The sequence below is a fragment of the Pleurodeles waltl genome, chromosome 2_2, assembly GCF_031143425.1.
Source record: "Pleurodeles waltl isolate 20211129_DDA chromosome 2_2, aPleWal1.hap1.20221129, whole genome shotgun sequence".
NCBI classification, from domain to species: Eukaryota; Metazoa; Chordata; class Amphibia; order Caudata; family Salamandridae; genus Pleurodeles; species Pleurodeles waltl.
In genome coordinates, this window is record NC_090439.1 from 1,141,122,554 (window position 1) to 1,141,138,184 (window position 15,631).

Sequence of the window (15,631 nt, forward strand, 5' to 3'; positions counted from 1 at the left end):
AACCATACTGCTGTCTATTCAGATTCAAGCATGTGAATTTATGAAAGATCCAATACTGGATAAGAAAACAAGTTACTTACCTGTAACTACAGTTATCCAGTATTGGTATCTTTCATAAATTCACATGCGACCCACCCGCCTCCCCTTTGATGCTCGCATTTCCTCTCAGGTTTTAATTTTTCACTCTTGTGCTGGAAAATCTGATGAAGGGAGCTTCTCTGGAGAAGGTTCTAGAGGGTGCTGGTGCCCGATTGGACAGCAGGCAGGTTTGGGTCCTTTCACAAAATTTATGAAATATACCAATACTGATTAACTGTAGTTACAGGTAAGTAACTTGTTTTCTTATTTAGGCATGCATGAAAGTTCTTCTATGCTATGGAACACTCATCTCGGAATAAAGTCTCAGCAAATGGTGAGAATTGTTGAAGCAGTTTTCCGTTTTGCCCGTAAATTGGGACACAGACCGGCATACTAGATTTCTATGCTCTATAATTCTAAATGTGTTTCAGCAGCCATATATGGCACGGGCATATGGGGCTATACTAAATCAGATCAGCTCCAACGGGCCGGGAATAAATATGCCCATAGACTATTGCAGGCACCTAAGAACATAGCAAATATTATTTGCCACCAGGAATTGGGCTTACTATACATAGAGGATCTGATTGCGGTTGCCCCCCTCTTACTATGGGTCAGATGCTGGAGTAATTCTGAGGCTACTCTGGTAGAAGATTGTTTGTCTGCTTATTGTCATTTGGCTAAAACGAATAGAATCCCCTGGTTTTTACACATGCATGCATTCTTTCAAAATTTGGGGCTCGAGTTCATGTTCCTCGAGCCAAGGTCTATACCCACAAATGCAAAGGAGCTTGTGAAAAACCTGCACACTGAGTACCCCTTCAATCTTAGACTACACGGGGCTTTGAAACTGAAAACCTTTGATCCCTATGTTCAAATTTCAACCACGGATACTCTTGAAACCTATTTTACCTGGTTCCCGAGCCCCCAAGTATGCTTTTTGTCATCTTTACTTAGATTGAACTTAATTTCAGAGTGGCTTTTCCTAAACCATGTTTTTGGCAAAAAGAGCTTCCAAATTGCCCCTGTGATGCTAGATCTAAGCAGAGCACATGCCCCTTTTTACTGTTTTATATATTATACACTGCACCTAGACATGTTTTTATTTTGCCCAGTTTACGCAAATTAAAATTTGCATCTCATAACAACGCTCAGATTTATGTTGAGAAATTGTCAACTATTAAAATTTTCTATTCTGTATTAAATTTTATCAAGTCTGCTATCACCATTAGGAAGCGATATGAACAGTCCAATTATGCTGTATTTCTGCATAATCTAGATATGGACAATGTCTATGAAATGAATTTACGATTTTAACCTAAGTACACGCTACTTTTAAATTTTGTATATTATTATTGATTTTAATCTGTCAGCTTTGTGTTTATGTTTTTAGGACATAACACAATTCTGAACTGCATTGATATGCTCCAGATCTTTTATATATTTTGTAATTATTATTAGGAAACTATATGAATAGTCTGATAAGGCCGTATCTTAGCATAACTTAGTTTGGTTAAAATGGTAAGTATATTTCATGAACTTGACCATATCTAAGTATATGCTATTTCTTTTATAATTTGCATATTACTGGTTTTAATCTGTCAGTTTTGTGCCCATGACTATAGGACAGAATATGATATTGAATTCTATTGACATGTTTCTAACTTTTTATATATCTTTTTATATGTGATTTTGGTAATATGTTTAACTTGTTTAAAATGTATTTGTACTTTTATGGCAACCTGCCGAATAAAGAATTTTCTGACTGACTGAAAAGTGGACACAGCGCAAAAATCAACAGTTTCTGGGGGGAGATAAGTTTGGTTAAGTTTCTCAGGTAAGTAAACCACTTACACACTCAGTCTCCTGGGCATAGGCTGCCCACAGTTGGGGGTTCAAGGCAACCCCAAAACCACCTCACCACGCAGCAACACAGGGCTGGTCAGTTGCAGAGGTCAATGGAGGGCCAAAAACACATAGGCGCCTACGAAGAACAGGGGTGCTCCGGTTCCAAGCTGCCAGCAGTTAAGTACCTGCGTCCTCTGGTGGCAGACCAGGGGGGTTTTGTAGAGCACTTGGGGGAGAGGGGGGAGGGGGGGCACAAACAGGCACACAAAACACACCCTCAGTGGCACAGGGGCAGACGGGTGCAGTGCGCAAAGCAGGCATCGGGTTTTGTATAGGTTTCAATGGAGGGACCCGGGGGTCACTCTAGCGGTGCAGGCACGCATTGGGGGGGGGGGGGTGGTTTAGTCTCTGGTTACTCACGGGCTCGCAGTTGCCTGGGAGTCTTCCCTGAGGTGGTGGTTTTCGGCAGGTCGAGTCGGGGGCCATCAGGTGCAGAGTGTAGAGTCTCACGCTTCCGGCGGGAAACGTGAAGTCTTTGGAAGTGGCTTCTTTGTTGCAAAGAAGTAGCTGGTTTTGAACAGGGCCGCTGTTCACAGGAGTATCTTGGTCCTGTAGTCCAGGGCAGTCCTCTGAGGCCTCAGAGGACGCTGGTCCCTGTCGGATGCATCGCTGGAGTAGGTTTTCGAAGTTGGAGACAGGCCAGTAGGGCTGGGGCCAAATCAGTTGTCGTGTTCCTCCTTCTCTGCAGGCTTGTAGGTCAGCAGTTCTTATTTATTCTTCAGGTTGCAGGAATCTGATTTCCTGGGATCTGGGGAGCCCCTAAATACTGAATTTAGGGGTGTTTTTAGGTCTGGGAGGGCAGTAGCCAATGGCTACTGTCCTTGAGGGTGGCTACACCCTTTTGTGCCTCCTCCCTGCGGGGAGGGGGGCACATCCCTAATCCTATTGGGGGAATCCTCCAAACTCAAGATGGAGGATTTCTCAAGGCAGGGGTCACCTCAGCTCAGGACACCTTAGGGGCTGTCCTGACTGGTGGGTGGTGACTCCTTGTTCTTCTCATTATCTCCTCCAGCCTTGCTGCCAAAAGTGGGGCCAGTGGCCGGCGGGGCGGGCATCTCCACTAGCTGGGATGCCTTGGGGCGCTGTAACAAAAGGGGTGAGCCTTTGAGGCTCACCACCAGGTGTTACAGTTCCTGCAGGGGGAGGTGAGAAGCACTTTCCCCCAGTGCAGGCTTTGTTCCTGGCCACAGAGTGACAAAGGCACTCTCCCCATGTGGCCAGCAACATGCCTGGTGTGTGGCAGGCTGGCAAGAACTGGTCAGCCTACACTAGAAGTCGGGTAGGTATTCAGGGGGCATCTCTAAGATGCCCTCTTGGTGTATGTTACATTAAATTGCACACTGGCATCAGTGTGCATTTATTGTGCAGAGAAGTATGATACCAAACTTCCCTGATTTCAGTGTAGCCATTATTGAACTGTGGAGTTCGTGTTTGACAAACTCCCAGACCATACAGTCTTATGGCTACCCTGCACTTACAATGTCTAAGGTTTTGCCTAGACACTGTAGGGGCATACTGCTCATGCACATATGCCCTCACCTGTGGTATAGTGCACCCAGCCTTAGGGCTGTAAGATCTGGTAGAGGGGTGACTTACCTATGCCACAGGCAGTGTGAGATTGGCATGGCACTCTGAGGGGAGTGCTATGTCGACTTAGTCATTTTCTCTCCACCAGCACACACAAGCTGTGAGGCAGTGTGCATGTGCTGAGTGAGGGGTCCCTAGGGTGGCATAAGACATGCTGCAGCCCTTAGAGACCTTCCCTGGCATCAGGGCCCTTAGTACCAGGGGTACACTTTAGGGAAAGAACGCTGGTGCTGGGACCTGGTTAGCAGGGTCCCAGCACACTGTCACATCGTAACGTAGCATCAGCAAAGGCAACAAGTTAGGGGGTAACCATGCCAAGGAGGGATTTCCTTACAGAAGTGCAGCAGAGTTTTTATTGGTATAGATGAGACAATGCTGGGTGGTAGGAATTTTGTGGATTCCTGTAAAAATGTGGGAAAAATGTGAGATTTCAAGCAAAGGTTGCAGGTCATTGTTGGTAAGAAAATGGTGCAGGGTGCATGTGAAGCACCACCCTGGTCTCACCCAGATGTTTAGTTTTCAGATGTGTCTAGGTCTTGTGGATTTTTCTACATGGCAGCTTCTTAAAGTCCAAAAAGTGCAGCCCTCACCATTCCAAGTGGGACAATTTTGAGAGTTAGCCAAGCTCTCATGGCCCAGATGTAAAACCAAACCCCAAAATAATCAAATGTCCTCTTGCTTGCCGTGGGATAAGATTTTTTAGTTGGGGGGGACTGAAAGACTGTTGGGGTGGGGGCATAACTAGGCCCATACTGGTTGGTGTTCACCACCCCACTAGTGTTTTTTTTAATTCCCTGGCATCTAGTAGACTTTCTGCCCCACTGGGGTGTGAATCGGGCCAACTTTGGCCCCATTTATCTGGGGTGGGCATATGACCATACCCCCACCCTTTTATTTTGAAGGGCAGGTATGGCCAACAGTAAAGTGCCCCAATGGGGAGCGACCCTTGCCCAAGGGGCTGCCTCCCCAAACAAAACACACACACACACAAAGCCCCCCCCCCCACCCCCCCAAAAGGTGCCTAAGTGGTTTCGGTCCCCCCCTCCTCTGGGGGCAGATCGGCATAATAGAAATAGGGCGATCTGTCCCCAAGTGGAGCAGAAATGGCCTAAAATAAATTTGCCCTCCCTCCCCCAGGGAAGCGACCCTTGCCTAAGGGGTCACGCTCCCCTTGCGTAAAATTGGCACAAAAAAAAAATCCCAGTGCCATCTGCAGAAATGGCCTAAAACAAATTTGCACGCCCATATTAAAAAAAAAAAGAAAAATGAATTGTCCCTGGTTTCTAGGGGGTTTCTGCCTCCCCTTGGAGAATGCAAAAGCATTTCTCATCCGATCCGCACTGGAAGGTGAGCTTCCAGTGCAGAGAGGGACAGGGCACTGATCAGGTCATCTGACATCATCAGACACCAGGGGGGGGGGGGTGTATGAGCACGAAAACCCTTAGGAGCTGCCTCTTGGCCAAACTGTAGGAAAATGGCTCCCTGTCACAGTTACCCCCCACCTTTTGCCTGATATTGATGCTGACTTGACTGATGTGTGCTGGAACCCTGCTAACCAGGCCCCAGCACCAGTGTTCTTTCACTAAAAATATACCATTGTTTCCACAATTGGTACACCCCTGGCACACAGATAAGTCCCTTGCAAAAGGTACCAGTGGTACCAAGGGCTTTGTGACCAGGGAAGGTCGCTAAGGGTTGCAGGATGTGTTGTGCCACCCTAAGGGACCCCCTCACCTAACATACACCCACTGCCATTGCAGATTGCCTTTTTTCCCCCTCCAACACACACAAAGTCGACATGGCATCCCCCTCAGGATGCCATGCCCCCAAAATACTGCCCGTGGCATAGGTAAGTCATCCCTCTAGCAGGCCTTACAGCCGTAAGGCAGTGTGGACTATACCCCAGGTGATGGCATAGCTGCATGAGCAAAATGCCCCTACAGTGTCGAAGTCTATTCTTAGACACTAAGTACAGGGTGGTCATATTAAGTATATGGTCTTGGAGTTTGTCAAAACGAACTTCACAGCTCCATAATGGCCACACTGAATACTGGGAAGTTTGGTATCAAACTTCTCAGAATAATAAACCCACAATGATGCCAGTGTTGGGATTTATTAGAAAATGTACACAGAGGGCATCTTAGAAAATGCCCCCTGTATTTTACCCAATCCTTCAGTGCAGGACTGACTGGTCTGGGCCAGCCTGCCACTGAGACGAGTTTCTGACCCCATGGGGTAAGAGCCTTTGTGCTCTCTGAGGCCAGAAACAAAGCCTGCACTGGGTGGAGCTGCTTAACACCTGCCCCCTACAGGAAGTGTAACACCTAGCAGTGAGCCTCAAAGGCTCAGGCTTCATGTTACAATGCCCCAGGGCACTCCAGCTAGTGGAGATGTCCTCCCCTCTCGACACAGCCCCCACTTTTGGTGGCAGGTCCAGAGGAGATAATGAGGAAAACAAGGAGGGGTCACCTACCAGTCAGGATAGCCCCTAAGGTGACCTGAGCTGAGGTGACCCCTTCCTTGGTTTTGGAGGATTCCCCCAATAGGAATAGGGATGTCCCCCCCCCCATCCACCCCCCCCCACCCCCACCCAAAGGGAGGAGGCACAAGGAGGATGTAGCCACCCTCAAGGACACTAGCAATTGGCTACTGCCCCCCTACCTGGGCACTTTGCAAAAAAAACAGGTCCTTTTTCTTTGGGAAAATGTGATGTGTCCACGTTGTGTTTTGGGGCATTTCTTGTCGCGGGCGCTAGGCCTACCCACACAAGTGAGGTACCATTTTTATTGGCATACTTAGGGGAATGCTGGGTGGAAGGAAATTTGTGGCTCCTCTGAGTCCAGAACTTTCTGTCAATGAAATGTGAGGAAAAAGTGTTTTTTGGGCCAAATTGTGAGGTTTGCAAAGGATTCTGGATAACAGAACCTGCTGAGAGCCCCACAAGTCACCCCATCTTGGATTCCCCTAGGTGTCTAGTTTTAAATAATGCGCAGGTTTGGTAGGTTTCCCTAGGTGCTGGCTGAGCAAGAGGCCAAAATCCACAGCTAGGCACTTTGCAAAAAAATACGTCAGATTTCAATGTAAAAATGTGATGTGTACATGTTGAGTTTTCTGTTGCGAGCATTAGGCCTACCCGCAGAAGTGAGGTACCATTTTTATCGGGAGACTTGGGGGAACACAGAATAGCAAAACAAGTGTTTTTGCCACTTGTCTTTCTCTACATTTTTTCCTTCCAAATGTAAGACAGTGTGTAAAAAAAAAATAACAAAAAAATAATAATTCCTATTTGAGAAATGCCCTGTAATTGACATGCTAGTATGGGCACCCCAGAATTCAGAGATGTGCAAATGACCACTGCTTCTCAACACCTTATCTTGTGCCCCTTTTGGAAATACAAAGGTTTTCTTGATACCTATTTCTCACTCTTTATTTTTCAGCAAATTAATTGCTGTATACCCGGTATAGAAGAAGAACCCATTTCAAGGTGCAGCTCATCTATTGGCTCTGGGTACCTAGGGTTCTTGATGAACCTACAAGCCCTATATATCCCCGCAACCAAAAGAGTCCAGCAGACGTAATGGTATATTGTTTTCCAAAATGTAGCATCACAGGAAAAAGTTAGACTAAAACGTTGAAAAAATTGCTTTTTTCAACCTCAATTTCAATATTTTTTTATTTCAGCTGTTATTTTCTGTAGGAAACCTTTGTAAGATCTACACAAATTACTCCTTGCTGAATTCAGAGTTTAGTCTACTCTTCAGAAATGTTTAGCTTTCTGGGATCCAACATTGGTTTCACACCCATTTCTGTCACTAACTGGATGGATGCTGAAAGCACAAAAAATAGTAAAAATGGGGTATGCCCCAGTAAAATGCCAAAATTACGTTGTAATTCTGATTGAAGTCTGCCTGTTTCTGAAAGCTGGGAAGATGGTGATTTTTAGCACAGCAAACGCTTTGTTGATTCAATTTTCAAGGAAAAAAACACAAGCCGCCTTCTGCAGCCCTTGTTCACCATTTTTCTCTTTTTTAAACCCCAAATTTTCACAATATTTTGGTTCTTTGTCTCCTTCAGGGGAACCCACAAAGTCTTGGTACCTCTAGAATCCCTAGGATGTAGGAAAAAAAGGACGCAAATTTGGGGTGGGTAGGTTATGTGTACAAAAATTAATGAGGGCCGAAGTGCGAACTGCCCGAAGCAGGCAAATAAAGGCTTGGCACCTGAGGGGGAAAATGCCTGGCAGCGAAAGGGTTAAGGTTTAGGTATACGTGTGCAAGAGCAAAATGCAGTTACTCAAAGTGAAGGTGTCCAGTGGCTAAAGTGGGTTGGTCCACTGACCAATACATTGAGCTGTGGTGGGAAAGAGCAGTAGTTGAAGAACATTTGAACTGGCCAATGTCAAGAGTGTTAATTGAGAACCTCTTAGCATATAGCAGCAGTTTTTCAGGTCTTCAGTGTGCTTTGTACTCTTTTGTGAATTATTATCCATATTTAATTTAGTTGCCTATCCTTGTTTGTAATCATTTTATTCTGTCCTTTTCCCTAAAGTACTACACCACTCCTAACCTCTTCTCTTTTCGGAATATTTTAGTATCTGAAAAAATGTCATGCTGTGTGGGTGGTAGCACAAATTACCCGGGCCGTCGATGACAAAACCGCGAAAGAATTGCTGAACGAGAGCCTGCGACGGCAGCTGTACATGGATGGACAGTATGATGGCTTGGCGTTTATTTGCACCAAAACAGATACCTTCTTCAAGGTCGAGATAAAAAGGTGAGCATGTCTATGATCCTTAATACTTTCTTAAACTAATATTTGTTTAAAACAATTTATTCTCTATCTTCAAATTATTTTAAAGTGATCTTAACTTGCTGCATGCAAATCTCCGTTGTTCAGGGTATTTTTAGGGTCATAGAGGTTTTACAATAGGTCACCATTAAGATCTGGTTTTAGTTCATTAGAATGAAAATACAAGGGCAAACATATTATGGGTGAATAAAAAAGGCAGTGAAAAAGATGAATCCTCAACATTTCTCCCTTATAAGTGATGTAGCGATATTGGTACTAGTTAAGTTTGGCACTGGTGATGGTAGTGACAGCATTGGCCGTTTATTAACATCCAGTGCCTACAATCAGACCAAGCATTTCACCCTTCAGGTGTTAGCTGGGTACTGCGAATTCTCTTTCTGATTTGGGACATTGACATAGAGTGGTGACAAAAAAGATACTGCTTGGGCTGAATCATTCTCCACCTTCATAATGAAAGTCCTTAGTTAATTATCAATAGCAGATGTATAAATATGCATGAATGTAATAGAGCACTGTAACTTGCATCTCTGCTTCTATGTTTTAGGCATTAACTTCAGCCAATGAGGGAGCAATCCACTAACCATGTCACGGATGTGCAATGTCTGATAGGGGCTGATAGAGACTTCTAGTTGCAGATTCATTACCTTAGAATTTCCCCCAGGTGTCAGACGTGATCCGGAGATTTTTCTTCTAGCATTACCCTTGCGCGTCGGTAGGTGGAGTCAGTTGACTCCACAGGCGTCGTTGGGGTCGTAGTCGGCGTGATGACGTTGTGAGTAGTTTATAGAGGCCACCTTCGCGCAGTGATGTCTGTTGTTTTCTTTCCACGCCACGTGCTGATCCGGAGAAGAGCTACCCTGGTCTGTGTTTGACCGACTTTGCCCGTTTTGTCGAGTTTTCGAGTGAGATATTTGGTGCGTCGATGATGTCCCCGAAGACCGGTTTCAAGCCGAGGACTGTCACCGTACGATGTCGGCAACGGATCCTCATCGGGTTTGTCTGTGGTGTCGAGCGCGACCACAACCCAAAGTCGTGCTCTGAATGCCGGGCCATGCACCCGAAGGCTTTGAGGGAGCGGTCCCTAAGGCTAATAGAGGCCCGGCACTTGACTCCGCGTAAGTCACGGTCTCGATCGAGAGGAAGGTCTCGAGACCGTTTGTGGAGCCATCACCACTCGTCTTCTTCTAAATCCACGGGTCAAAGTAAGAAGAAGTCAAAGGGATCCCATCGCTCTCTGACTTCACCCTGTCTTTCGGCTGATGTGACGCGGGAAGAGTGTCTACGCTCAAGGTCTCTGTCCTTGGAACCTGTGTTTGGGTTGGCTCCGCGCTGTCCCGAGTTTCCTGGAACTGGATCGACCCCCGTCCAGCTTAAAGAATTTTATGAGGCCATGCGCCTCATCTTTAGGAGGACCGATCCCGATTCGGTGCCTTCGGGCCAAAGGGGTTCAGTTGAGGGGCCTTTGGGTTCCATGCCAACGGCTTCGGCTCCGGGCACCGAGGTCACTTCCGGAGCCGCTCGTGGATCCGCACCGGTGCCGGTCGCACCCTTGAGACCTTCCCCAGCGCCGGGTCGATTGTCGACGCTCACAACGTCAGTAGTGCCCACTGTCGACGTTGACTCAATCCTTATCCCCGGCGACTTGGAGTCGAAGCAGGTCGGGCAATGCCGCCTTGGTCTTCGATGGGGCCTATTCGCCCCAGGTCAGATTCAGACCCTTTTTCCTATGGGTACTGTGGGAAGTTGGCTCTGTATATACTATCTGAGTGCACAGAGTCCAAGGGTTCCCCTTAGAGGTTGATAGTGGCAAAATTAGATAATACTAATGCTCTATTTTGTGGTAGTGTGGTCAAGTAGTGGGCTTATCAGAGGGTAGTGTTAAGCATTTGTTGCACACACAGGCAAAAAATTAGGAACACACACTCAAAGACTTATTCCAGGCCAATAGGTTTTTATATTGAAAATATATTTTCTTAGTTTATTTTAAGAACCACAGGTTCAAGATTTACATTAAACACTTTAAATGTAAGGTACTTTACTTAGATACTTTAGGAACTTTGAATGGAAACAATATCATGTACAGTCTTTGTAAAAATGGTACTAAGCTATTTTCAAAGTGGACACACTGCAAAAATCAACGGTTCCTGGGGGAAGTAAGTAACAAGTCTCAGTCCTGGAGCATAGGCAGCTCACCGTTGGAGGTTCAATGCAACCCCAAAGTTACCACACCAGCAGCTCAGGGCCGGTCAGGTGCAGAGGTCAAAGAGGTGCCCAAAACACATAGGCACCTATGGAGAACAGGGGTGCTCCAGTTCCAGTCTACCTGCAGGTAAGTACCTGTGTCCTCTGGGGCACACCAGGGGGTTTTGTAGAGCACTGGGGGGGGGGACACAAGTAGGCACACAAAACACACCCTCAGCGGCACAGGGGCGGCCGGGTGCAGTGTGCAAAGCAGGCGTTGGGTTTTGTATAGGTTTCAATAGAGGGACCCGGGGGTCACTCTAGCGGTGCAGGCAGGCATGGGGGGGCTTCTCGGGACAGCCTCCACCTGGGCAGGGCAGAGGGTTGCATGGGGGTCACTCCTGCGTCGAAGTTCGGTTCCTTCAGGTCCTGGGGGCTGCAGGTGCAGTGTTGGTTCCAGACGTCTGGTACCTTGTTACAGGCAGTTGCGGTCAGGGGTGCCTCTGGATTCTCTCTGCAGGCGTCGCTGTGGGAGCTCGGGGGGGTCGTCTCTGGTTACGCACGGGCTCGCAGTTGCCGGGGAGTCCTCTCTGAGGTGTTGGTTTTCTGCAGGTCGAGCCGGGAGCGTCGGGTGCAGAGTGTAAAGTTGCATGTTTCCGGCGGGAAACGTGAAGTCTTTGGAAGTAGCTGGTTTTGAACTGGGCCGCTGTTCACAGGAGGTTCTTGGTCCTGTAGTCCAGGGCAGTCCTCTGAGGCTTCAGAGGTCTCTGGTTCCTATCGGATGCGTTGCTGGAGCAGGTTTTCGAAGTTGGAGACAGACCGGTAGGGCTGGGGGCCAAAGCAGTTGTCTTCTTTCTCCTTCTCTGCAGGCTTGTAGGTCAGTAGTCCTTCTTTGTTCAGGTTGCAGGAATCTGATTTCCTGGGATCTGGGGAGCCCCTAAATACTGAATTTAGGGGTGTGTTTAGGTCTGGGAGGGCAGTAGCCAATGGCTACTGTCCTTGAGGGTGGCTACACCCTCTTTGTGCCTCCTTCCTGTGGGGAGGGGGGTACATCCCTAATCTTATTGGGGGAATCCTCCAAACCCAAGATGGAGGATTTCTCAAGGCAGGGGTCACCTCAGCTCAGGACACCTTAGAGGCTATCCTGACTGGCGGGTGACTCCTCCTTGCTTTTCTCATTATCTCTTCCAGCCTTGCCGCCAAGAGTGGGGGCAGTGGCCGGAGGGGCTGGCATCTCAGCTAGCTGGAATGCCCTGGGGCACTCACCCACAGCTACCCCTAGAGAGCCTGTCTTCTAGACAGTGCCTATAATACACTAATAGTGGATACCTGGACCTGGTATAAGTAGCAAGTACCTTAGGTACCCACCACACACCAGGCCAGCTTCCTACAGAAGCCATATCGGTCAGGGAGTGAATATCTAGGTCTTCCAGACAGCCGTGATATTAATGGTGCAGGCTATTGCAGAGAAGCTTGGGGAGCCACTGCATGGGCATTAAGTGGTCCTCGGATACAAAAAGCCCTAAGTGGCTGAAATGTATAAGAAACGTCCTGCAACATCTAATTCAGGGAATTAAATACCAATCTGCTGGTCCCTTTGCCACTGGAGATGGGTAAATAGGCATGACCTTAAGGTTGGCCAGACTGACATCAGTCCACATAAGATTAAAAGGCCATGCATATTAATACTCTTCTTCCTCACAAATATGGATATTTATAGTCAATGAAAATGTAAATGCATGTTTAAATGATGAGGTCCTCAAACCGGCTTGAATAGTGTCATGCCGTCCTCAACTACATCTGTTTTTAACATCTTGCACAAGGCCTACTAGGTCTAATGTCTGAGATACCTATAAAGAATCACTCATACTTCACATTACATACATTCCTGTGCATTTGCTCATCTAATCAGTGAAAGATTTCAGCGAGACCCTAGATGTGAATAAGAACTGTGAGTTCAGAGTCCTTAACAGGGGAACGCCCTAACTCCATGTCTGAAAGTAGAGTATAGGACAGCAAGGGTCTGAAATCTAAACTATTCCAACTTACTTTCAGCTGAACAGAAGCATACCAGAATGAGAATGATAAGGATGAGTTACTTACCTCAAATCCTAGTTCTTTTCCAGGGGAATCCTCAAAGTTATAAGTACTGAATATTCCCACTGATGTGCGGGGGACCCCGGGGCACATACAAATCACACATGTATGTACGTTATATGTATATATAAGCATAACATTGTTTATAGAATTTTAATACATATGTAAGGAAATGCCTCCTTGGCATGGTTACCCCCTACCTTTTTGCCATTGTTGATGCTAATTAATGATTTGAAAGTGTGCTGGGACCCTGCTAACAAGGCCCCAGCACCAATGTTCTTTCCCTAAACTGTACCTTGGTCTCCACAATTGGCACAACCCTGGCGCTCAGGTAAGTCCCTTGTAACTGGTACCCCTGGTACTAAGGGCCCTGATGCCAGCGAAGGTCTCTAGGGCTGCAGCATGTCTTATGCCACCCTGGGGACCCCTCACTCAGCACATGCACACTGCCTCACAGCTTGTGTGTGTTGGTGGGGAGAAAATGACTAAGTTGACATGGCACTCCCCTCAGAGTGCCATGCAAACCTCACACTGCCTGTGGCATAGGTAAGTCACCCCTCTAGCAGGCCTTACAGCCCTAAAGCAGGGTGCACTGTACCACAGGTGAGAGTATATGTGCATGAGCTTTACAGCCCTAAGGCAGGGTGCACTATACCACAGGTGAGGGCATATGTGCATGAGCACTGTGCCCCTACAGTGTCTAAGGAAAACCTTAGACATTGTAAGTGCAGGGTAGCCATAAGAGTATATGGTCTGGGAGTTTGTCAAACACAAACTCTACAGTTCCATAATGGCTACACTGAAAACTGGGAAGTTTGGTATCAAACTTCTCAGCACAATAAATGCACACTGATGCCAGTGTGCAATTTATTGTAATTTGCACACAGAGGGCATCTTAGAGATGCCCCCTGAATACCTTCCCAACTTCTAGTGTAGGCTGACCAGTTTCTACCAGCCTGCCACACACCAGACATGTTGCTGGCCACATGGGGAGAGTGCCTTTGTCACTCTGTGGCCAGGAACAGAGCCTGTACTGGATGGAGGTGCTTCTCACCTCCCCCTGCAGGAACTGTAACACCTGGCGGTGAGCCTCAAAGGCTCACCCCCTTTGTTATAACGCCTCAGGGCATCCCAGCTAGTGGAGATGCCCGCCCCTCCGGCCACTGCCCCATCTTTTGGCGGCAAGGCTGGAGGAGATAATGAGAAAAACAAGGAGGAGTCCCCAACCAGTCAGGACAGCCCCTAAGGTGCCCTGAGCTGATGTGACCCCTGCCTTTAGAAATCCTCCATCTTAGTTTTGGAGGATTCCCCCAATAGGAGTAGGGCACCTCTCCCCACCTCTCCCCACAGGGAGGAGGCACAAAGAGGGTGAAGCCACCCTCCAGGACATTAGCCATTGGCTACTGCCCTCCCAGACCTAAACACACCCCTAAATCTAGTATTAAGGGGCACCCCAGAACCCAGGAAATCAGATTCCTGCAACCTACCGGCCTGTCTCCAGACTCAAAGAACCTGCAACCAGCGACACATCCTACAGTAAGTACCACAGTGCCCCCCCCAGCGACCAGGAAGAAAGGAGTACGTTTCTGGATTTTCCCCAAACCACCTAAAAGGAAGGAAAAGAAGATAATGCAACACGTAGACCAGACTGGAAGAAACCAGCAGTGGATTCCTGAAGAGGAGGACCTGGGTAAGAAGGGGAACAAGTCCAGATGTCACAGAAGAGTCCGGGGGGGAGCAGGAGCCACTGCCCACCCAGGTGTGGTTTCAGGAATTGGTCGGCGGTAGGATGAAGCCGGTCAGGAATGCAGCCCAGGCGCAGGTTAAGAGTTCCTGGAGGATGCAGTCGATGTCCCATGCCAGATAGAAGATTGTAGTCAGTCAGTGGTGTGGAAAAGCCACCAACAAGCCTTGGCAAAGGCAGAAGTTGCGGTGAAGCACAAAGTGGAGCTGCCGGGGACCAGCAAGGTCTAGTGGACTCAACCCATGGGAGAGTCCTAGGGGGACCCTCAGCAAGGCAGAGTCTCGACAGAAGAAGAGGGAGCCCCCGCAGGAGAAACCTTGGAAGAGGAACCAGGAGTCTCAGAGGAGCCCACGCAGCAAAACTGGAGAGTGATCCAAGGCCGCAGGAGAATCATGCAGAGGGCTATGCATCGCAGGAAGGAGTGCTGGAGCTGCTCAGAGCCTGTAGATCCCTTGGATGATATGCCAACAAACCTTAGTAGCTGCAGTTGACGCAGTGCATGGGGGGGACTATCCTGCGTGGGAAGGCAAGGGCTTACCTCCTCCAAAGTTTGACAGCTGGCAAAGAGGACCAAGAGTACTACTCCGGACCACCACCTGTGATGCAGGATCCACGCAGCTCAGGATGAGAGATCGACACAGCCTGTCATCATTGAAGTTGGTGCCTGCAGATGTATGGGAGTGACTCCTTCACTCCAAGGAAGATTACTTCTTTCTTCTCATGCAGACTGAAGACTCGCCGTCCTCAGAGTATGCACAGCTAGTGAAATGTTGCAGAAGCTGGAAGGAGCCGTGGAAACAATATTGCAAGCAGAAACTTAGTTGTGGATGCAGCTTGTAGGTTCCTGGAGGTTCCATTCGGGGTTCCAGTGGATAGAAGTTGAGGCAGAGGTTGCAGTCCTGCTGGAATCTTGCAAGCTGCATCTGAGGACCCACCCAAGAGACAGACCCTAAATAACCCTGGAAGGGGGTTTGGTTACCCAGTCTAGAGGGGGCTGGGACGTCACCTGCCTGACTTGGCCAGCATGTTAACGATTAGTGAAAACAGTTGGGCCTAGAAGGCCTTGTTGTCATTAAACAGTAACTCCCAGGAACTCTGTTCTTCGAGATTTAAACTTCCACTTGGAGAAACAGAAAAGGCTTGACTTTGTGGCCCTCAGTCATGACCCAAAAGGAGCAATGCTTTTTTTTCTGTCTCTCACCACCCTCATCTTTCAGGGTCTCTGGC

General features: G+C 47.8%; 1 protein-coding gene across 9 annotated transcripts in view; it reads left to right on the forward strand.

Moving 5' to 3' along the window:
* NUGGC (nuclear GTPase, germinal center associated) overlaps nucleotides 1–15,631 on the forward strand; it is a 1,501,499-nt gene that overhangs the window by 483,704 nt on the left and 1,002,164 nt on the right. For all 9 annotated transcript variants that reach the window (XM_069221057.1, XM_069221058.1, XM_069221055.1 and 6 more), the window contains one exon: nucleotides 8,165–8,346. In XM_069221057.1, coding sequence (XP_069077158.1) covers nucleotides 8,165–8,346 — 182 coding nt within the window. The remainder of the gene's footprint in view (nucleotides 1–8,164; nucleotides 8,347–15,631) is intronic.